Raw genomic sequence first — 24330 nt, 5'->3', positions numbered from 1 at the left:
GGGAAGAAATTTCATATTATTCCAAGTGGTTAGGTTAGTAAAAGACCTATTCCAATTTAATGATCTTGGAATTTTGTATACAAGTAATAGTCAAGGAAACTTCCACCTAAAATAAGTCGGACATTTGGCAAGAGTGAAAATTGATGTCTAGACAAATCAAGCTAAGGCCAACTAAATTGAACCATATTCTTAATTTCTTATCTCTATTTTCTCCTCAATTCATAAGGTGTCAAGCTATTTTCAACCTCCAATTGAGTTTTTTTTTTTTTTTGGTTGTTGTTAAACTTCGCTATTTTGCAATGTAGTTGGACCCTTTAAAACCTCCTAATCGGGTGCCTCGTAAATATAAACATAAATTTTAAATGAATGTTTAGAAAAAAAAGGTTTGGTGGAGCGGGTGGACCTCATTTCAGCTAAAGGTTTGTAAGGACAAGTAGTTATGTGGGTCAGTAGATGTATTTGGGCTTCTTATTAGTATGAGTTTTAAAGGGTTTTATGTAAGGGCCGAGATCGACTGAGTTGGGCACGAATATTGGGCCGAGACTGACTGACTGCTGTGCGTATCGAGTAATAATATATGTTCCGTCGATTCGAGACTGGAGCATTGAATTGATTGCTCTCTTTCAAGTCTCTACCAAGGCTTTTTTTTTTTTTTTTTTTTTGCTTGAAATTCTTCAACAATCAACACGTTAAGCCTTTTTTTAGTTTAACATTTTGATTATTATTTCCTCAAATTGCAAGGCCTATTTAGTTATTATCAGCATTCATAATAGTAGCACATCCATCATCACTGGAAAGTTTGTTAGAGTAAGGTCAGGAGGTGAGACAGGCAAGAAGGGAAAAGGAGTGAACTATTCAAGACAATTAAATCACAATGGTAGTAGTATGGTAAATGAAGAAGAAAATAAAAGGAGGAAATTGTATTATGATTTTCTCTCTCTTTGTCATTAGATTTTGTAGTTAAACAGAAATGCACATTTGACATTTCGCCATTGCACTTGTGAATTTTTCCTGCCTTCTTCAAGGAAGTATGAAATAGGACTACTTGAATATGAGGGAAAAAAATAATAAAAGGAATAGAAAAAAAAAAAAAAAAAAAGAAGCAGAAGCAATTTTTTCTCGAAAGACAAAGTATCAGTGATTTAAAAATACTATAAACCTAGCTGGTAGAACTTTAGCAATAGAATTTTCAGGGTTTATATCAAGCTTTAAAATATTTAAAATTTGTGAATATCAAGCTTTAGGGCCCAAAAAGTGAATATAAGAATAAAATCCCAAACACAAAGTTGACCTTAAGTAGAGCAATTGAAGCATATATAAGGCAACAGACAACCTTAATAAATTTTGAAGGCATAATACACTCATACTTCAAGTAGTTAGAATAAAAAAATATCGGAAGGGCATAACTACCTTACTAAAAGCAGGGAAAAATTCTTATGAACCTAGAACATAAGCATTCTCATTAATATAATCAGTGGGGGGCAAAGAGAGGGAAGTTGAGTGCTTCTGGAGTACTGTATCTTACAATTAAATTTAACTTCAATTGTTGTGAGAAATATGCCCAATTGCATGTTCTCATGGCTTCTGAAAATTTTCTTGTACAGAGCATTATGGAGTGCTGGACTAAAATGGACCTAATTGGACCGAATAGAACTGAATGGACCAAAGTAGATAGAATAGGTCTGAAGTGGACCAAAGTGGACTGAGTAGGATTAAAGTGGACTGACCAATACTGAATAGACCGTATAAGACCAAAGTGAACATAATAGACCGAATTGGATCGATTAAGACCGAATAGGACCAAATTGGAAAGTAGTATACAGAATGTACCGAGTTGGACCGAAGTGGCCGGAATAGAACCAAAGGGGACCGAATAAGACCAAAATGTACAGAATGGACCGAAGTGGACTGAGTAGAGCCAAATAAGACCAAAGAGAACTGAATAGGACAAAAATGGACCGAATACATGAGGCATTGTTTTACCATCTTCCTTGTGCAGATCTATGTCACAACTTATTTATTCTTTCTTCCTTTTCTTCTGATTTGCAATATTTTGGTATGATATCAATGAAAAACATTGCACATTTGACCACTAGATTAAGGGGATGGATATGGCTTAAAGGAAGAAGCAGGATGGCTAGAAAGCTTGACAAAAAACATCAAATTTAGTATGCAGCTTGATCTACTAAACAGACTCACTCACATAATAAGGGTCTCCATTTTTTGAATTGTAAAAGGTGTCTAGGCATGTCCTAGTGGGAAAGATAATGAACTTAACACACAGACCACTAATATTTTGCAGCAGATGGATTAATATGGGAAAAATGCTTAAGAAGGATGAAAGTTTTCAACTCATTTGAAAATGTTTTGACATATTCGAAAGGAGAAGTAATGGAATATAGTTGCTGTAGTCAAGTTTGATAGACATCAAGTTTGACATATTCGAAAGGAGAAGTAATGGTGATTGTGAAGGTACAATAGAATGACTAGTAGATGGAGTGCTAGTGTTGCTTGTTGATGTTGTAGCAGCTGTGGAAGCCATGGTATTTGGCTCTGATACCATGAAGTAAACAAGAAAATATGCAAGAGTAACAATGGCGGAAGTGAGAGAGAGAGAGAGATAGAGTAAAATTCAATGACTGAATATTAGCAACACTAACTAAAATAATACAACACCTAGCTCTTTATATATAGAGCTTGAAGATAAGCTTAAGGCTACTCTAACAGACTAACTAATTCCGTAAAGTTAGGAATTAGTTATTCTCTAATTACACATGTGATTAAGGTGCTTTTAACAGAAAATATCTAGTTACAAAAATATCTCAACCATCAGTGAGGAAGCTCTGAGTCTGAAGCTGTTGAGTGAAGAAGAAAGACAACGCAGGTAAAAACGACACCGTGTTTCTTCATGAAATAATCCTTATCAAAACGTCACCGTTTGTTTTAATGAGAAACGGTGCCCTTTTTCTGTTTTTAATGTTAATAGAGAATATGACCATTGTCTGGGAAACTAGCCGTTAGGCTTTGTTTTTTCAATTCTCTATCGGGTTCTTATTTCTATACAGGAGAAATATTATGTTCATAATATTTTTACAACAAATTTTAAGTACGTAGTGGGTTATTATTGGTTGTTATGGGTAGGTAAAAAAGTAATTTAAGTTGTAAATTCAAATCAGCACTCCTCTATATATAGTCCAATAATTTGTATGATAATTTCGCCTGTCGCCTTTAATATTACAATGGAGCAATCTGAAACTTAAATGAGAAGGGCATATGTTGCATATTTGTATCGATTGATGTGGGTGTATATATATATATATATATATGCATGGTTGAAATTTGGGGCAAGAATGGTAAGCTTAGTCTTCCTGACTATTAATACTTTTATTCTTATCAAGACTATTTTTCATTGATTCTCCACTAGAAAAATAAAAAGATTATTTGTCACCACCAATACTCTATTCTGATAGAGCATACTGGTTAGTCTGGTTCCAAGCGTGCAATATGATGAAATCACGTGACTGTTGAGGGTCTTTATTTGCCACAGTTTTTCCATCACAATGTAAACAATAGCATGTAATTTCTAAAACCTTTGGCATAGCAAAGCTACTAGTTAAACGATTAGTGGCCAGTTATATCACTATTAGTCCTAATCAAGCAACCTTTGTTCAGAGAAGGAGAGTTGAGAAAACATATTCTTGGCTCATGAGAAGAGATTATAAAGAACTATAACAAAACCTCTTTGATCCCAAAATGTGCAGTTGAAGTTAACCTCATGAAGTTATATAAGTTTGGAAATAAACTACTCTACCTTCATGAGGTATATGAGTCTGTGATGGTGGTGGGGCATAGAACACTCACTTCTATCTGTAATCCCAAAGCCTTGTCAAAGATTGATTGCAGAATGAACAATGTGGTTCTTTGAACAGAAACTTTAATAGAAGGGTAAGGCAAAGGGATTGGTTCGCTCTCCCTACATTTGTATGTGCCAGTAGTGGACGTATTTCTAGGGGTTGAAAATTCAAATTACCCAATTTTTTTATGCTTTATTAATAACTTAATATTGTTCTTGCCTTTAACCATTGGAAAATTATACGCAAGATGGTAAACCCTAATTGAGAAATTCTAAAAAATAATTCATTTGTCAACATTATCCACATTGTTCGGTAGCACATTGAACTAGATAGAAACAAGGTCAGGCCAATAACATCGTTTCAGTCCTATGCATGTTAATTCTATATTTAAAAAAAAAAAGGATAATTAAAACAAATTTACATTTTTGAAATCTCCAAAAATCAAGCTAAACACTAAACACTCTCTATAGTAGAAAGTGAAACCACAAAACCTAATGCAGCAGTCTCTCTAAACCTCAAACCACAAAACACTGACACCAATTATCATTTTTAGGTTAAATTACAATTTATACCCTGTAACTTTGATCTTCTTTCAATTTAATCATTTAAGTTTCATTTTCTCCCATTTTAGACATTTAATTTTTATTTTATTTTCAACTTAGTTCTTTTGTCTAGTCCCATCGTTAAATCCAACAAAATGACAGAATTTTACAATTTTTTTATTTAATTTCAAATCTAAAAATAAAATTTATAGCATCCCTCTCTATCTAAAAGTATATCCTCATTTCAACATTTTTCTCCTAAAAACATAAGGTTTCTTCTATTAACAAGTGCGCCGATGATTTTCTCCTCACTATTATAAGGTGTTGAGCTACTTTCAACCTCCAATTGAGTTTTTTGTTTGTTTGTTAAACTTCGCTATTTTGTAATGTAGGTGGACCTTTAAAACCTCCTAATTGGGTGCTCAAAAATATAAACATAAATTTTAGGGTAAAATATTATTTTGGTCCTTAAACTTTACCAAAAATTCATTTTTAATCCTTAAACTTTAACAATTCGTTTTTCGTCCCTAAACTATAGAAAAATTTGTTTTTCATCTTCAAACTATTGAAAACGTTTTACTTTTGTCCTTAATTTTTTTTTTTTTTAATTCTTTTTTCATTCCTAAACTATTGAAATTTTTTTTATCCCTATTTTTGTCTTTAAACTATTGAAAAAAACTGTTTAAAAAATTTAAAGATGAAAGAGCTTTTCAAAGTTTAGGGATGAAAAATAAACTTTTGATAAATTTTAAAGACCAAAATAATACTTTACCCTAAATTTTAAATAAATTTCTTGAAAAAAAATCAACAAAACAACGATTTCTATATCCTACGCACAGAATTCACAATGGGCTAATCCTCATAAAATCTCCCATTAAAAAACCACGCAACATTATTTCGAGTCAAGTTGGGTCGTCATCCAGATTAAACACAACTACACTTCACAAAGCTTAACAGGGACAAATCCATATTTCAAGGGTTTGTAGTGACGAGAGGCTACCTATCCAATGGAGAGTGCTCAGTCCATCGCATCTTGCTATAGTTTTTGGAGAGAAACGAGGTTCCGCAGCCCCTCCTCTAGAAGAGATTCTAAATCGTTAATCCTCTCTAATCGTAATTACTGTAATTGAGAGAGAGGAAAGTAAGTTGATGTGGTTGCTACTCCCATTTTCATTTTCATTGTTTGCTCCAATACCTTTCAGCTACAGCCACGCAATGTCAGCCTTTCTTTCAAATATGGAAACGGGGGCATGGAAGTCAGGTTAGGGCATTCCCTAATGTCTAATTTAGAAAGACATGGAAGTAAGAGATGGTGTGGCTCATTATCATCATCATCATCTGAATTCCTCCACCATCCCTTCAGATTTGGGCAAAACCTGAATTGAAGATGAGATAGGGATGGGAAGAATGGTGTTTTTGAAGAAGAGGAAGCACCCAACACGTTACTAACACTCTCTTCATCTATCCATATGTATTCAAGTGCTTCCATTCTTTCAAGATTGACAAACTTGAGAAAATGGAGTTGATTTAACGGTGGGAGGTGCTGCAATCTTTCATTATGAAATAATGTCAATTTGACAAGATTAGTGAGAGAAGAGACCCAACTTGGAATTCTGACACCCATATAATACCACAATTTCAATGCTTTAAGATTGGATGTGGCTAGAGGTCTTCTAGTGACATTTCATTGTAACACTCGCTTTCTTCTTCAACCCACACTGAATCCCACTGTAATTGTAGCTCTTGAAGATGTTGTTTCTGCTTCGTATTTGTGGCTCTACATTCCTCCATGTCCCAAATTTTTAATGACTAGACATCCACCCAAATTGCTTAGCTCCTTCAATTCACTTAGCCCACCACCAGACCTACCTTGTTTTTTCTTGGAACCTTCTTTCTTCATGATAAATAGTGTTAGTATCTCAAGAGAAGTAAGATGTCAAGTCCAAGGGGCATATGAGTCAATTTTCCGTATCCATATAAATGATGCAAATATAGATGCCTGAGATTGACCAACTTTTTAATGCCTTGGGATAATTCTTTAAAGGAGACACAATTATTGAGTTTTAGTGTCAACAGATTTAGCAACTTGGTAATGGAATTAGGGAGAAATTCAATATGTTGATTTCAAGAAATATCAAGATATCTTAAATGTTTTAATTCTCCAATTGAATGGGGCACTACACGTAGATCTAAATCACTCAAATCCAATGTCCGTAAGTAATTGAGATTTGAAATGAGTGCATCACAAGTTAAGTTACCCAACTTTCGCCCTACACTAGTTGCAAGAACTATTCATATCTTCTATTTAGTACTCATGGGAATTGAAAATTGCCTAGATGAATCCACAAGATCAAATGACACATGATGAACTTTTTCAATAACATTTTCCCCACTTGAATTTAATATGACACTTTCCAGTCCAGACACAAGACTTGCTAGATCATGCATGAGATCATGCATCTTACATGATTTTATATTGCCCAAATCATCATTTTCTACATCCTAAAAAAATGACCTCCAAAGTAATTCCATAAAATATTTTCTACCAATATCCACAAAACGCTGCCTTGGACCTTCTAACACAATAAAGCCTTGCGCTACCCAAAGATTAATAAGTGTAACTACATCAATCCTATAATCTTTTGGAAACAATCTACAATAAGCAAAACATTGCTTCAAATGTGATGGAAGGTGATCATAACTCAACTTAAGAGTTAATGAAATGTCATTTTCTTGTTGGGTTAATTTTGAGAGTTCATTCTCTAAAAAAGATTGCCACTCAATTTCAGAGGTTTTACCATACAATAAGCTTCCTATTGTTCTTATAGCAAGAGGTAACCCAATACATTTTCCCACAATCTTTTTTCCCAGGTCTAGTATGCCTTGGTTCTCTGGCTCTTTGCCTCCTTTAAATGCCATTTTTGTAAACAATGACCAAGCCTTTTTTGGATCTAGGCCTTTAAGCTCATGAGGCGGAGTTGTGCCCGTTATCTCCACTACCTTTATCAAGCGAGTAGTTACCACTATCCTACTTCCCCTTGCACCCCCCATTAATAAATTTTTTAAAGGTATCCATTTATTTTTGTCCTCATTCCACAAATCATCTGAACAAATATATATATATATATATATATAATATTCTGGTTACGATGCATATGTTTAAGATTATTTATTGAATATTCAAAATTACAAATAATATTTATTATTAATAAAATATAGAAGTAGTTTAGAAAAACTATTTACCAAAGGAAAATACATTGCTTTAGAATTCTCTTTGTTAATAGTAAAGATAAGGAAGTTTTGTGTCAAAATTTGCTGACATTATTTCGAAAATCATCATAACTGAAGTATCAAATAAGCAATGAGATAGTAAAGAATTTTTTATTTGGAGTTCAAATTATTAAAGTGATAAACCAATTAAAATAAACTCAAAACATATACATACACTAATATGTGTGTGTGTGAATGCAAATATTAATATTTTCTTTTGAAGCCACAATTCTTAAATTTCTAATACTAAAATTAATTGTAACTGTTAAGAATATAAAGTGTGAGAAAAACTGAATAGTTTGTATATTGATGTTTTTATAATAATATACAATAGAGAGCCTTATATAGGCTAGATATGTGTGCAGTACAAGTAAAAGGAGTAAATTACAAGTACAGTATACTGGGCTAAGCCCAATGGGCTAAACTAGTCTAAGCTATACACTAACATCCCCCCTCAAACTCGAGGTGGCAAGGAGGAAGCCAACTGGAGTTTGGATATAAGATCTTGAAGACGACCAGGTGGGTGAGTCTTGGTAAAGATATCAACAGGCTGGTCAACAGAGGAGATGGAGAATAACTTGAGATTTCCTTTCTTAAGATGCTGGCGAGTGATGTGGCAGTCGATCTCAATATGCTTAGTGTGTTCATGGAAGACATCATTATGAGCAATGTAGATAACACTACGATTGTCACAATAAAGAGGAGTGGCAATGGGCTGTGGGCTGTGGAGCATCCATGTTAGCCAAGAGCCAGCGAAGCCAAACAAGCTCACAAGTGGTGTCGGCAAGGGCACGATACTCAGCCTCAGTACTGGAACGGGAAACCACATCCTGCTTCTTGCTGCGCCACAAGACCAGAGAAGTACCTAACAGGAAACAGAAACTTGTGATAGAGCGTCGATCAGTCGGATCACCTGCCCAGTCAGCATCTAAATAAGCATGAAGCTCGAGAGAAGATCGAGAGGAGTAATGCAGACCATGATAAAGTGTGCCTTTGACATATCGGAGAATCCGAAGAACAGCAGCATAGTGGACAAAACGAGGTGCATCCATGAACTTACTAACCATACCCACGACATGTGAAATATCCGGACGAGTAACAGTGAGATAGATTAAACTGCCAACTAACTGACGATAGCGAGTAGCATCGGATATAGGTTCACCGTCTAAGGGTGTGAGCTTTGCATTGTATTCCAAAGGAGTGGAAACAGTCTTGTTATCAGTGACACCGGCTTTGGAGAGAAGATCAGAAGCATATTTAGCCTGGGAAAGATAGTATCCATCAGAGGATGAGGTAACCTCAAACCCAAGAAAATAGCTGAGAGTGCCCAGATCTTTCATCTCAAAATGCTGACTAAGGAAGTTCTGAAGAGAGCGGATACCTGCAGAATCATCTCCAGTAATAATCATATCATCAACATAAAGAAGAATAAGAGTGATACCAGCAGAGGATCTTCGAACAAAGAGAGCAGTGTCATGAGGACTCGAAGTGAAACCTTACTGAGCAACAACTGAGCTAAACTTTTCAAACCAAGGTCGAGGAGCCTGCTTGAGGCCATAAAGAGCACGGCGAAGGCGGCAAACTTGATTGCCTGAGTGTGGATAGCCAGGGGGTGGTTGCATGTACACTTCTTCATGGAGGTCTCCATTGAGGAAAATATTCTTCACATCCATTTGATAAAGAGGCCAACGGCGAATAGCAGCCACAACAATGAGACATCTAACAGATGTAAGACGAGCAACAGGAGCAAATGTTTCCTCATAGTCAATACCATACTCCTGCGTAAAGCCCTTGGCAACTAGGCGAGCCTTATATCGTTCAACAGATCCATCAGCCTTGGTCTTGATCTTGTAAACCCACCTACAACCTACTACAGACTGACCAGGAGGCAAATCAACCATATCCCAAGTGTGATTATTATGAAGGGCATCTAGTTTTTCATTTATAGCTTGCTGGCAAAGAGGGTCAGTATGAGCCTCACGATAGGTATGAGGTTCATAGAGAGTGGCAAGAGCAAAAGAGTAATGATAATCAGTGAGATAAGGGAGAGGAATGCTTACCCGAGTGGAACAACGAAGTTCAGGACCAATAGGAGACTCAGGAGAGGGTGGTGTCATAGGATCCAAGACAGGCGGGTCATATGCCGGAGACAGAACCAAAGATGAGTCGTCTGGAGAGGCAGTCGATGCTGAAGAATCCTCCATAAGTTCAGGATAGAGAGGGAGGAAAAGATCAGTAAAAATGGGAGACTCTGAGGAAGAAGAGGTAGGAAACTGCTGAAGACTCGTGAAAGGACGATATTCCCAAAACTCAACATGACGGGAGACACGAAGGCGATGAGAAATGGGATCATAGCAGCGAAACCCTTTTTGAGACACACCATAACCAAGGAAACAACATAGACGAGTACGAGGTTGGAGCTTTGTTCGTTCATGAGGAGGAAGAGAGACAAAGCAAGCACAACCAAAAACCCGAAGAGAGGAGTAGTCAGGAGTTTGACCATAGAGAAGCTCAAATGGTGATTTGTTGTGTGTAATGGGTGAATGAATACAATTAATGGTGTGCATAGCAGTAAGTGTGGCCTCACCCCAAAAGCGCTCAGGAAGAGAGGCAGAAATGAGAAGGGTGCGGACAACATCAAGAATGTGACGATGTTTTCGTTCTGCACGACCATTTTGTTGAGAGGTGTAAGGACAAGACCGCTGAGGGAGAGTACCATGTCTGTCTAAAAAGGATAGGAAAGATTTATCATTATATTCTTGAGCATTATCTGATCGAAAGACTTTAACGGTGCAATTGAACTGTGTTTCAATCATTTTATGAAATGTTTGGTAAATAGACACAAGTTCAGACCTATGGTGAAGCAGATAAATCTAAGTATACCGAGAAAAATCATCCACAAGTATGACAAAATATTTAGATCCCCCCTCAGTGGGAACAAGTGCAGGACCCCAAATATCAGAATGTATAAGATCAAAAGGGGCAGAAGAAAAGGAATCACTTTTATTAAAGGGCAATTTTGTTTGTTTGCCAAAATGACAGGAAGTACAATCAAAATTTTGAAACTGAACTGAACCTAAATGACCTTGAGAAGCTAATAATTGAAGACGAGATAAGGATGGATGACCAAGACGAGCATGCCCTAGATCAGGTGAGGAGGTGGCAGTGGTAGCAGCTGCAGAAACAACTTGTGAAGGAATCTTCAAGTCATGAACCTCAAACACGCGACCAACCTTACGGCCTGTCCCAAGCACTTGACCCGTCCGGGGATCCTGCACATCCACACCATGATTAGTAAATAGAAGATCTACGCCTAATTCGCAAAGTTGACCAACAGATAGCAAATTGAGAGATAACTTTGGAATATGAAAAGTGTCACTAAGGGATAAACAAGGAGAAGAGATTGTTCCTTTATGACTAACAGGCATAGGAGCTCCATCAGCAGTGTAAATGGTGATTGGATGTTCTAAAGATACCTTATCAGAAAATTGGGATTCATCAGGAGTCATATGGTTACAACATGCAGTATCAAAAAACCAAGGTTGTTTACCTGAGGTGACAGAAAGGGCAATGGAAGTGCGGGATAAAACCTGTTGAACAACTGCCTCAATATCAGCCGTAGTAAGTGAGGAAGTCAAAGATGGACCTGTAGGAACCGATGGATCTGAAGGACATACAGCAGCTGCTTGAGGAAGAGAAGCTTTATTCTGCTCTTGCACAAATTTCTATAGCTTACGACAAACAGAGATGTCATGGCCTTTGGCACGGCAAAACTTGCAGTGAGTACCTTTGGAAGACTGAGAGGTGAGACGCCCGGAGTTTATTCGCGAAGGAGCAATGAATGCAACAATGGGAGGCTGTGGTGAGGGTGTAGCCAATACATGATCAGATGATGTCATGTGATAAGTAGGCCGACGATTCTCCTCAGAAATGAGCTCCTTTACTGCAGCATCAAGAGAAGGAGTAGGAGACCGGCTAAGTAGAGAAGCCCTAGTAGGCTCAAAATCCTCACATAAACCCATCATGAAGTGCATAAATTTATAGCGATCCCGATATTTGACAAAGAGCTCAATGTCCTTAGAACACACCAGTGGAGGATCTGCAACAGAGAGTTGTTCCCACATGGTAGAAGTCTGAGAATAAAAATCAGAAATAGACTGACCTGTCTCTTGGCGCATTTGATAAAGCTTTGATTCAATGTGAAACTCCAAGCTTGAATCATTAGTGCAGTTATAACGATCGGCCAAAAATTTCCAAGCAGCCTCAGCAATTTCAAGACGAGGAAGAAGATTATGAATGGAGGGAATAGAGGTATTGATAAACCAAGATAAGATCTTACTCTGAATACTCTCCCATTCCTCTAGACGTTCTTTATAATCATCTATTGTAACAGCAGTCTTGGAAGACTCTTCAGCAGCTGTGGCTTTGGACTTAGGGTCTGGTACTGGCTTAGGAATTGAACCAGTCACATATCTCCACAGTTTACGACTCTTGAGAAAGACGGTCATATTCTGAGACCATGCATGATAGCTAGTAGGACCATCCAACATGATGGTGATAGGACGTATGATATCTCGTTCACTTTGTTGAGCCATAATGAAGAAAATGACCAAAAAGTGAGACTTAGATACCTCAAATGTAGAAACGGAGCCCAAAATCAGAATCTACGCGAAAAACTGAGCAAGACAGGTCCTGTTGAAAAATTTTGACTTGGTCAACGGTCAACGGTCAAAGTCAACGGTCAGGTCGGTTAAGTCAACGGATGACGTGTGCTGACGTGGCTGTGTGACGTCACACTAGGGCTGACGTGGCAGTCCATGAAACGAAGCTAGCACGTGGGGCGCGTGTGGCGCGTGGAGGACGTCTGGTCTAGCGTGTGGGGCGCGTGAGTGAGAGTGACGGCGCGTGGAGTGCGTGCTTGTGAGGCAAAAACTTCGGGAGGCGCGTGTGAAGTGATTTCTGGCCGTTCTTGGTTGGGTTTTGCTCGGGATTGTCGGTTCTGTCACTCAATGCCTTTTCTTTGACAGTTGGATGAGCAGAACAATGAGATCCGAGAGTTGCTGGGATTGTGGGCGTGACGGCAGTGACTTGCTTCTGACAGTGGCTACTGGATGAAGGCAAGGGCAGCGGAAGAGCGCCGGAGATGTCCACAGGAACCAGAAAGTCAGAGGAATGGCTCTGATACCATGTTGAGAATATAAAGTGTGAGAAAGACTGAATAGTCTGTATATTGATGTTTTTATAATAATATACAATAGAGAGCCTTATATAGGCTAGATATGTGTGTAGTACAAGTAAAAGGAGTAAATTACAAGTACAGTATACTGGGCTAAGCCCAATGGGCTAAACTAGTCTAAGCTATACACTAACAGTAACTTATAAATATATTGTATACAAAATTATTGACTTTGATACATAATTTTTCATAATACAAGGTTAATGAATCTATATTTTTTAAGTTCATAAACGAAAATCATTATATCTATGTAACTCAAATAAAACAATTCCAACTATAATTTATTTATCAATATCAATATAGGCTTACAAAGGAATACAAAATTTTAGTCATGGTAAATTGTGTACCTAATACTTTCATCCTCATTTCTATAAGGTGTCGAGCCACTTTAAACATCTAGTTGAGTTTTATTTATTAAATCTTAGCTATTTTGCAACGTAAAAAGGACTCTTTTGAAACTTCATCACTCCTCATGTGCCTTGTTAACAAAAGTCAAAAAAGAAAGAGAATGATAAAAATATTTAATATATATTAAAAAAAATTCTTAAAAGGGTTTGTTGGAATTGGATCATATTAATTATTGGGTCACTGAATTTGGGGCCTTATAGGTCAAGATAGATTGATTCGGGCACAGATGACGGCAAAAAAAAAAAAAAAAAAATTTACAAACAAAAGTATCTAGATTTCTTTAAGTATCTAACAATTCCCTTGGGTGTATGCAATTCCCCTATCCACCACATGCACTAGGTTATTACAGGAAGGAATCTCATGGGGGTAGCCCCAAGATGCTGACAAGTGGTTTCGAACCCAAGATCTCATGGATATCATGAGGTCTTAGAAACCACTATGTTTTTCTTAAATTTTACTTTTGGCCTCTCTTTAGAGTAGCTCTTTTTTTCTTTTTTTTTAATAGGAGGGGAGTATTGGTAAAGAACATAGTTGTCAGTATCGTACGATATGCGATACGCATCGTACAATACGTGTCGTATTGTGTGTAAAAACTAAAAAATTTCGTATCGTATCAATTTATCGTAAGTGTTCATGAATCGTACGATACAGTATGTGTATCGTACAATCGTATCATAAAATCGTACGCATCGTATGATACATAGACAAATGCTTTAAAATGAGATTTTTTGTTAAAATTTGTACTTTTATTTGAATCTAACAAGTTGTTAGACTTATTTTAAACACAAAATTATTAGGTTACTTAATTTAATGTAATAAAATAACATATTCTTAAGTTTTTTTCCCCTCTCTTTCTTCTACAAAATTTGAACTACGTAGTACAAACTTACACTTCACTTTAATATTTACAAATTTATTTTCTATACTGTAAATAAGATATTAATTAAAAATATATATATATATTTTTTTTTTCATTATTGTTATAAGTCCAAGAAACTAGAATGCCAAGAAGAATTTTTGTAGTTATTAAAATAAAAAGAGCAAGAAGAGATAGTAAATGTTAGTGACGATGAAGAAAATTTTAATGAAGAAATAAATTTGTAAAATGATAAACGTGATGATAGCATTGACTTAGATGGGGTTGATTACCCAATATAATGAATATGATAAAAATAAATTAATTTTTGGGTCATTTGTAATATATTATCACTTTTGAATTTAAGCAATTTAAATGTGTATGTTATAAACACGTGCTAGTTTTATTTAGTTAATTAGCTTGTTAAATATTATCACATAAATGATGAGTAAATTAATCATTAGATAATATATTCAAAATTTATAATAAATATACCCTTTATATATGTATATCTATAATTTTTTTTTAAAAAAAATTATTAAGTATTTGTGTATCTTACCATATACAATACAAAAAAAAATCAAAAATCAATTCACAATACGATTTACGTTTTGACAACTATGGTAAAGAATATTAAGAAAAATGCCAAAATTTGTCCAAACTAGCTTAGAGAAATTACGTATAATTTTAATTATATGACTTATTTCATAGTTATGTGATTTGTTTAACTCATTTGATAAATTATATAGATAAATATGCATGGATAATTGATTGATTGTTTTTTATTAGTTTTGAGTAGGAAACTTCGTAAAAAAGATTATAAAAAAAAGGGTTGGCCTAGGAGTTATTAACCATCAATACTCATAATTTTTATCTAAGTAATCATTAGTTAAACAATAATTATTTTTAGGGTAAATTACAAACTATATCCTCTAATTATAGGGAAAGACTTAAGTCCAATGCATTGGATCTTATGGGATGTGACCATGTGGCAACTCTTGGACACATGGTAGCATCCTATTAGGTCCATTGCACAGGACCCTAAGCCCAAGCCAAATCTCTTACTTTGGTTTATTTTCAATTTAATAATTTTTTTTTCCATTCTAGTCATTTTATTTTCAATATAGTTCTTTATGCTAGTTCTATCTAATGTGAACCATTAAGTCCATCAAAATGAAAAAAAGAAAAAAAAAGAAAAAGTGCACTTAATGATTTTATCCTCATTTTTATAAGGTGTCTAACCACTTTAAACATCTAGTTGAGTTATTTATTTATTAAATTTTTCTATTTTGCAATGTAGGACCCTTTTGAAACTTCCATAAGGGTTGCTTCATTAACAAATGCCAAAAAATAAAGAGAAGGATTAAAAAAAAATTTTTTTAAAAATTAAAAAAATAAAGGGTTTGTTGGAGTTGGCTCAAATCCGATGGCCTTATAATTTTCATCACTCTATTGTTGAGCATTTGGAGTGCGTGAAAAAGGTGGTGTGTGCAAACCTTCTAATGAGCTTTATATGGGGGTCGTTCTCTTGTGTCTCCGAGATGAATGATCCATGTCTCAACCGGGATCAATGCTTGATCCTTGGTGCGATTTCTGATCAGATCAGTTTCTTACCTAGTTAACATTTAACTAATGCTCTTCAATTTTTCTTATGCCGTGATCGTGAAACACAACTAGCACTACAAGAAACTTGACTATTTTCAATGGTTGACACCGTCGAAAAAAGTATTAAAAACCGTCGAAAAAAATATTTGCAACGATTGGAATGACCATAGAGAACCTTTATTAAAAATCGTGTCAAGAAAATTTTTCTACAGCCTATGCAGCCGTTGAAAAAAGTATTACACATTTATCAACAGTTAATAACCATCGAAATACATACACATAAATGTAGATTAAAGTATGCTTATTACTTTTATCCACAAGCACCCAACCGTTGAAATAAGTATTTTCTTGTTAAAAAATATATATATATATATATATATATTTGGATGCACTCTTTCACATTAATCAAAATTTAATAACTTGAAACAAACTGTAAGAGTCAATACAACTCAACTACCCTTTACACTCTTGAATTTACATTGTTCATCTACCCTTCAAAATAGAAGGTTCTTATAACCTTTAACTTCCATCTTGGGTGTTGTTTAAAAAACAGGTAGCTAATTGTTTTACAATTGGACAGACAAAAGTATGCCAAGATCTAAAATTTTCAATCTCCCAAATAACCTTTCCTGACACACAGAATAATTTAAGGCGTCTCACCTCAACAGTCCTTGATTTTTCTTGCCATGTATAAATGGGGAAGGAAACAAATTGAGAGTAATTCTTTACCAAACCCTGAATCCTAGCTGGGTCTGAGAATTCATACTTGTCATGTCCCTGCAAGAAAAACAAAAGATTAGGATGTTTTTAAACTTTTAGTCCTATATCCATAACAAGATAAGCTGCTAGTCTTCCAGCAACAGCCAAGATACCCTCCTCAATTCACTCCATAAAATCATGAATCATATGGAATAATAACAACACAATCATTATGATAAAGACCAGAGAAGAAGCAACATCTTAAGAAGCTCCACTCAATTATTTTGTTTTCCATTGAAACAAGCAGAGTGTGACAGGAACATGCACAATCTATCTCATTAAAAGAATAAAAGAAGAGTGGCATACCCGTAAATAGAGTGTGATTTGTGTTCCACGACGTAGGAACTTTTCAGGATCAGTTTCTTCCTCAATCATATACGAGCTACTGTTAGCAACAGATTCCCAAACATATTGCTTATCTGATCTAGGGATCTTTGTAGATACGACAACCTAATTAATGGTGTATGATGTACACAAATTAAGCATAATCAGTGGCCACCCAGGAAAAGCATTCACATTAAAATCTTCAAAAGGAATTCAAAATTGCAACAAGACTTAAGTTTAATTATAAAGTTACCTTCTCAGCAACAAGAAAGGCAGAATAGAACCCCACACCAAATTGACCAATCAGACCATTGTCTGCTCCAAGATCCCTATTTTCCTAGCAAATTTTAAGGCTGGAAATGTAAGCTTCAAAGCAGCATGGAACTTGAAAATAGCCGCACAGGAAGAAATAAAATAATGCACCCTATGGATAAAAGAGTTTAATAGTACCTTCAGAGCCTTTAAGAACTTTGAAGTACCATTCTGAGCAATAGTTCCAAGACAGTCAATGAGCTCTTCTTTGGTCATTCCAATACCAGTATCTCTGCAAATTCATAAGATCCCATCTCAAAAACACCAAAGATTATACTGTGACCCACAGGTGTGAGGGGACGCTCTAAGCCCATTTCATAATTAGTAAATGCAATCTCATATTAGAACCGTTACATTGAATGGTCGAAATAACGTGAATGTGGGGGAAAATATGGTAAACTTCCTTTGACAAAATTTACCAAATGTAATTAGGTAGAATAATGGGCACAAACAACCAGTTACTTTTTAATATTTATCGTTCCTAATCATTTGGTCTATGTTCTTTAATACATACATACATATATATATACATACAGGGCACAAATAACTGGTTACTTTTAGTATTGATCGTTCCTAACTATTCGGTCTATGTGTATATATTTGTGGCGCACTTTGAGAGAGAGAGAGAGAGAGAGAGAGAGAGAGAGAGGGAGGGGGGGGGGGGGGGGGGGGGGTTGTAGCTCAGAAAGCTCTAAAACCACTAACCCTTCCCTTCCCACAGGCCCACACCACCATGCCATTAAGAGTTTGACCACTTCTTTAATTCAGTATCATTTCGAAAGTTGAAGAAAAAACTATGATTTATTTACTTACAATTTCACCCGAAAGAAATCTGTGGGCAAGGAACACATCTACATCATACCTGCAAAGCCAGAAGTCTGATTAAGAAGCTCAAAAAAGTTTTAACTAAGTTACAAGCACTATAAATGGTAATTAGTGAATTTATATATATATATATATATATCTCTTACTGTTAGACCCTGATTAATACCAATTATAGTCTGACCAAAGCAAGAAAACTATTGTGATTGTACCTACAAAAAGCTAAGCCCTTCTAAATTTTATTGTCATTTTTTTCTCATTTATTTTAAAATCCTTTTTTTTTATTTTTTTATTTAGGGGTGGGTGAGAGGAGGTTAAAATGCAAATCTAGAGGGATCAAACTTGTAAATTAAACATTTTTTAAATTATTTTAGTAGATATACATTCCCGCTTCTGGTAAACTCAATGCTGAAAGCCAACTATTTTTGGTTGCAACTGGAAGTCAATGGGGTGGATTGTTGAACACACTTCAAAGGAAGAATCTTATGAGGTGAAATTTAAGCAACTGTCCAAAATAACTGTTGTACTGTTTTTGACAATTAATAACAAGGATTTTTACTTATAATAAATAAAAAAAGGCCCTGTTTTTGGATAATAACAGAAAGGCCTTGAGGCCTAAAAGTATGTGATACTTTTTGGCATTTTTAGTTCACAGGTTGGAAGTTAATTTTTGATATTTATAAAGTAAGATAAATATCAATTGTAAGAAGGGACCTATGAAAAAGTAAGATCCCATTTTAAAAAACGAGATGAGTACCAAAATTTAAAAGAGAACTAATAAGTAAAAGGCACAGTCATATGCACTGTCTTGACATACTGCACATCAATCAAAACATCCACAATTTAAATACATTTATTTAATGAGCATGTTTTATTATATTATCACATACCATAAAGCAAATTTGACAACTAATTACTAAATTGTGTTGATGGCAACATCACAAGAGACATAAATTGAATATCCCCTACAACATGGTAGAGAATTCCATAAGCATAAAATTCTTCAACAATAGCTTGGGGCAGTTTACCATACCATTGACAATTGAGTCTATGTTTTTATTTGATAAGTATAGTATTGATTATATATTACTTGGAAATGTAACAACTGAAATTGCAAGTTGAGGAGTTAATGCCAATGGTAAACTTTCTAACCACGTTAAATTTAATAGTACATTTTTTCAGCCATATTCTCTATATTAAGCCATTCATGCTTTCTTTTTTTCTTTTTACAACATTAAAGTCATTCATCCTGTTCATTAGCTTCAATCCATCCATTATCATCTCCAGTTCTTTCAACCATTTTTATGATAGTTAAAAACCAAAGATGAAATTGAAAACAAAACTTTCAACTATTTAAAAGTTCAAAGGAGATCTCATCAAAGTTTTCATCTTCTATTTCGTTAGTGAAAAAAAATAACCCAAATTAGGTGAGCAGATTACTGCCCAAAACATGATAATGAAAAGGGGGAAAAAATCGAATTTTGATATTCATTTTTAAAAAAAAAGAAGGATAAGAAGAAACAGAATTTTAGTAATAAGGTGCTAAGTGGCAAACTGACAGAGAATTGTTAAGGCTTTTCTCCTTGTTCTTCTTTTCTTATCCAAATTCTTTGGTTTTGGTATTGGTAAGACCATTTATAGAACTTCCTATGCTAGAGTTGTTGATTGTGTTTAAATATATTGACAGCTACAACGCACATTCAAGAAATGAAAACTAAAACAAGCTAATACCCACTTAAATTCAATCACAACATCAAAACCCATTTCATGTGATTATGGCAAAGAGACATAACACAAATTAAAAGGCAAATGAACTTACCAAGCACTTGTAATTTGAACTCACAAGCGTTCTAGCTTTCAATCCCACAAATAGTGAAAAAACTGCTGGAACAATTACATTAATAAATTCAATCTCACCTGCCAAAAAACAATCAAAGTAGCATCATTACGTCAATGATGCAAGTGAGTACCATATATTGCACTGAGTGATTCAGCCAACAAAAAACAGGGTATCTAATATAAAAAATGCAGGTCAGTTTCATTCTCTATGCTCAGTACCATATATTGCACTTATGCACATTTTCAATCTCAAGAATTATTTCATAAAAATTAACAAAATTCATTATTAAAGCACATTTGATGGGAACAAAAACAAGCCGTAAAGCACACCCCAATATCAACCAATCACTATAAATTAACAACAAAAAAAAACTACTATGATCACTAATTTGGCAGAAAATAAGTGAACGCTATAGAATTCTAATTAATAATAATAAGAATAATTGAAACTTAGGATTAGTTATGGAACAAAAAACAAAAATTAGAAGAAACTTACTTTGTTAGCTTGACCATCCTTTGTAGTAGACTCTGAAACAAAACACAAGGCCATCTAAGAAAGATACAAAAACCTATATATAGGCATATACACAAGAAGAGGGAGAGAGAAAGAGAGGGAACCTTGGGGGTTTGGGGAGAGAGAGGAAGTGAGAGAGAATTTAAATATTCACCCTCAAATTTTCTCAGGAACCAAACATTACAATTTATAAACAAAAAATGAAAACGCACCAAATTTTCATCCATTGAAGAATCAAGACAAATCAGGCAAAAATGATCTTCATGTCACGGTGGCGATTGAGCTTGAAACCCTAGAAAATTGGGGGAGATTAGACGAGGTAGGCGAAGAGTAGAGGAGTTGACAGAAGACTTTGACTTCGATTTTGTGAGTGACGATGAGACAGAGCCACCGCATTGAGAGACCAATAGCTATGCAATTGTCATGACCTAGAGCTTCGAAATTTCCATGATTGAGAGCTATGAATTGGCTTTGAAATTTCTAGGTTTTGTGTGAGAGAGATTTGAGCTACTAGTGAGAAAATGAGAAACTGTGAGAGCTATCTATAAAACTTTGATTTGTTCTGTAACTTTATATAAGTTCCGTGTTTCTAATTTTCAACACTGACAACCGTAGATAAAAGACGTAGTTTATCTTCTACATTCATCAACCCTGTGGATAAAACTTTTACTTAATTTTTTTTACTCTCGTTTCAACAGTTTTGCCAACTGTGGAAATAAGTAGGCTAATTTCCTTATTTTGATCAACAGTTGAGTACAACTGTAGAAATTTAGGGGTTTTATTAACATTTTTTAGTAACCGTAGACAAAAAAATGTTGAAAAAACTCAAGTTTGTTGTAGTGTAGTCTATCAATGGTTTGCGTGCTTATATTGTTAAGCTTTTCGTTGTTGTTTTATTTTTTTCCCCTTTTCTTTTCTTTAGGCTTGATAGGTGATTTGGTTTGAGTTTTTTTCCTTGACAGAAACAAACAAAACTAGCCCAAGATGAACATCAATTATTAGAAAACATTCTTCGGACGTTGCTTCAGGAACTGGTGGTAGGTTACTCTTTGGTGCTTGTTCAAGATTTCAATCATGCATGTGGTTGTACTTTTGCACTGTATTTTATCCACATCCTTTTATGTATTGATAAGATTTAGTTGGGTTTTTTTATCATAACTCAACTTAAGTGTTGATGAAATATAATTTTCTTCTTGTTGAGTGATTTTTAAGAGTTCATAATTTTTAAAGGATTTCCACTCATTTTCTGAAGCTTTGGTGCGTTGCAAGCTTGCTATCATCCTTATGGCAAGAGGTACCCCAACACACTTCTCGACAATCTCCTTTGCCAAACTTACAGAGGCTTCGTTCTCTGGTAGTTGACCTTGCTCAAATGCCACTTTTACAAAGAAACCCCAAGCCTTTTCTTCAGGTAGGCTTCTTAGAGCATACCATGAAGTTGCCCCTATTGTCCTTGCTACCCTTTCTGAGTGTGTGATCACCATTATTCTACTTCCCCTTGCACCAACCATTAACAAATTTCTCAAGAGAAGCCATTTATTATTGTCCTCATTCCACAAATCGTCCAAGACAAGCAAGTATTTTTTCCCATTTATATTTTCTCAAAGCCGATTTTGCAACATCTCAAGGCTTTCTTCAAACTTCTCCTTTGTTAGGTTTCCAATCTCAGTTTTGACACCAAAGGTCAGCTTGACCTCTTGGAGAATTGAGGAACCCAGCAGTTCAAGGACTTTTCCTGCAAGGTGGAACAAAGCTCCTTCTGCCATTTTTTCCTTTTTCTATCACAAATGTGGGTTTGTGGAGGAGTGAAAATGATAAGAGGTAGTTGTTGTGGTTGCCAGCTTGGAACAGCCACATCAATATTTATAGTAAGCCTTGAGTAAAATATTGTAGACCACTTTCCTTGTAATTGTTAATGGTGACTGTTAACACCAAGGATGGAATATAAATTTGGAATTTCCGTTTACAAATGTGGGTGTGCATTTTTCTTTTTTCTTGCTTCTTCGATTATTAATTTATGCCATTATTTAAGACGTTATGGTTCTTCAAATTATTAGTTTGTTATTATATAATTTTATTGCATTGTTCAAAGTATATTTTTCAATGACTCAACCCAAATAGAAGTATAGGATAACCCCCATACAAATACAGCACCACAAGGTCAGCTAAATACAACATTGACTTTTTTTTTTTTGCTGAATACAACATTAACTTTATATATTGATTAGGTATGCATTAATATGTATATATAATTATATAGTCGTAAACAAGTTTCAATATATTTTAAAAATACTTAATCAAAACTGCTTCCAATTAGAGTTTAGAAAAGCTGGATATGATTTTATTTCCAGTTCTATGGTTTATTTCTTGTGGCTAAGTAATGAATGGAAAGAAATAATGCTGAAATTTTAAGTTTGATAATGAGAAAGAAGGATAACTTGTGGTAGGAGGGTATTCAAAAGGGTAAAATCTAACTTCTTGTGTAGGTTAATACAAAATCCTCTGCACAATGTATTCCTTGGTTGATGAAAACTAAAATCATATACAATGTACAAACATTGTGTGAACATACACTGTTTCCACTCTCTTGACATAATATTTTGTTACAAAGTCAACTCTGTCGATACTCACATGCATTCAAAAATAAAATAAATGATATTCACATTCATATGCAATGCAGGAAAGGTGTGAATCAGGACTAGTTGCTCAATCAACATTACATTTTGTTTAGACAAGATAATTCGGATACAGAGCCAGCTAACAATGTGCTGCTTTTGTCCTCTAAAAAATGTTAGTTTAAAATTACAAATTCTATATTCTTCTTCAGTACATTAAAGAAATGAAATGAAAGAGCATTAAAAATAAAAAATAAAAGAAAAAAGAAGCTTGCCAATTCTCTCCTTTCTCTCCATTTTTATTTCTTATTGCCGCCCAGCAATTTCATGGAGCAAGTTGCCCTGTACACACACCCACCAGAAAGATGTAGAATAATGGTCTTTCAAGATTCAAGTTAAATATTGTAACTGGTTTTTTTTTTTTTTTTTTTAAATATGAATTTAGGTGTTTTAGATAATTTAATGGAGAAATATCAAGTTACAATTTTGTATTAGGTTATCTGTTTTCAATTTTGTTCTGAAAGTTTGGTCCATCTCAAATTACTAGGAAAAGTGCAATTTAGTTGAAAAGATTGTCACAAATATAGGTCCAACGCAAGAAAAATAATAGTTCAGTAAAATCAAATAAATTTTCCTTTCAATGTGATGTAGAAGGTGTTTGGTCTTCTAAAATTGTTCTCATCAAAATTCTGCTGCTTCTTTTTTTCTTCAAACATAAAAATGAATTATAAAAACAGCAAAGAGATAAAAGAATGATGCACCAAATTCAGGATTTTGAGAACACAAAAAAGAACCCCGAAAAATCAAACCTAGTAAATCAAATTTAAAAATTTTTCTAAAAACAACTAGAGGTACAGTTCAGTTTTTTTTTTTTTTTCCTTTCTTATTTTCTCTCTCTTCTATTGGGTATGTTTGGGCGGGAAAATCACACGGACTCAATTACCCAATGGGGATCTGACACGTCATGGATTTCACCGCCAAAATTATCTCCGTTACGGAGAGAAATGGTGACTAACGGAAGACCTCTTGTATTTTTTAGGGCTTGGGCTTGAAGTTGAAGAAGGCCTGGTGAGTGTGCTGAAATAGAGCAGGCCCACTCCAGTATTGTGTGTAAAGCAGTGGGGCCCAATGGGTTTGGTAACTTTGGTGTCATTTTGTTCTTGCTGTGAACCCAACTGCTATTTGAGGGTTTTTTTTTTTTTTTTTTTTTTTTTTTTTTTTTTAAAGTAACTTCAACTTGATATGATTATTAATTATAAAATAGATAATTAAAAAATTAATGATATTTTCAAATTATTATTTATCTTGACTAGAGTATTATTATTGAGTTACGCGGCCTAAGAAAAATCAAGGTTCAAATTTTCCCTCACCTAT

General features: G+C 34.8%; 2 protein-coding genes across 11 annotated transcripts in view; both read right to left on the bottom strand.

The window, feature by feature from the left end:
- LOC126724199 (putative disease resistance protein RGA4) overlaps positions 1-24330 on the bottom strand; it is a 142698-nt gene that overhangs the window by 94010 nt on the left and 24358 nt on the right. The window lies entirely within an intron of this gene.
- On the bottom strand, positions 16166-20953 carry LOC126724212 (heat shock protein 90-5, chloroplastic-like). The gene is made up of 8 exons (XM_050428643.1): positions 20554-20953; positions 20324-20355; positions 19808-19905; positions 17980-18028; positions 17305-17398; positions 17108-17191; positions 16837-16980; positions 16166-16548 (listed from the first exon to the last, which is right to left on the bottom strand). The coding sequence occupies exons 4-8, from the start codon at positions 18015-18017 to the stop codon at positions 16291-16293; spliced, it is 618 nt and encodes a 205-aa protein (XP_050284600.1). The 5' UTR covers positions 18018-18028; positions 19808-19905; positions 20324-20355; positions 20554-20953; the 3' UTR covers positions 16166-16290.

The sequence above is a fragment of the Quercus robur genome, chromosome 4 (genome assembly GCF_932294415.1).
Source record: "Quercus robur chromosome 4, dhQueRobu3.1, whole genome shotgun sequence".
Classification (NCBI taxonomy): domain Eukaryota; kingdom Viridiplantae; phylum Streptophyta; class Magnoliopsida; order Fagales; family Fagaceae; genus Quercus; species Quercus robur.
Note: the sequence above shows the minus strand (reverse complement) of the source record. Positions and strands in the feature narration are given on the sequence as shown.

Excerpts from the sequence above, each read along its gene's own strand:
- LOC126724212 (XM_050428643.1), bottom strand. The coding sequence starts at position 18,017 with ATGTGTTCCTTGCCCACAGATTTCTTTCGGGTGAAATT. Across the intron at positions 17,192-17,304 it reads AGTTCTTAAAGGCTCTGAAG|GAAAATAGGGATCTTGGAGC; the intron begins GTACTATTAAAC and ends AAAATTTGCTAG. Across the intron at positions 16,549-16,836 it reads AAATCACACTCTATTTACGG|GGACATGACAAGTATGAATT; the intron begins GTATGCCACTCT and ends TTTTTCTTGCAG.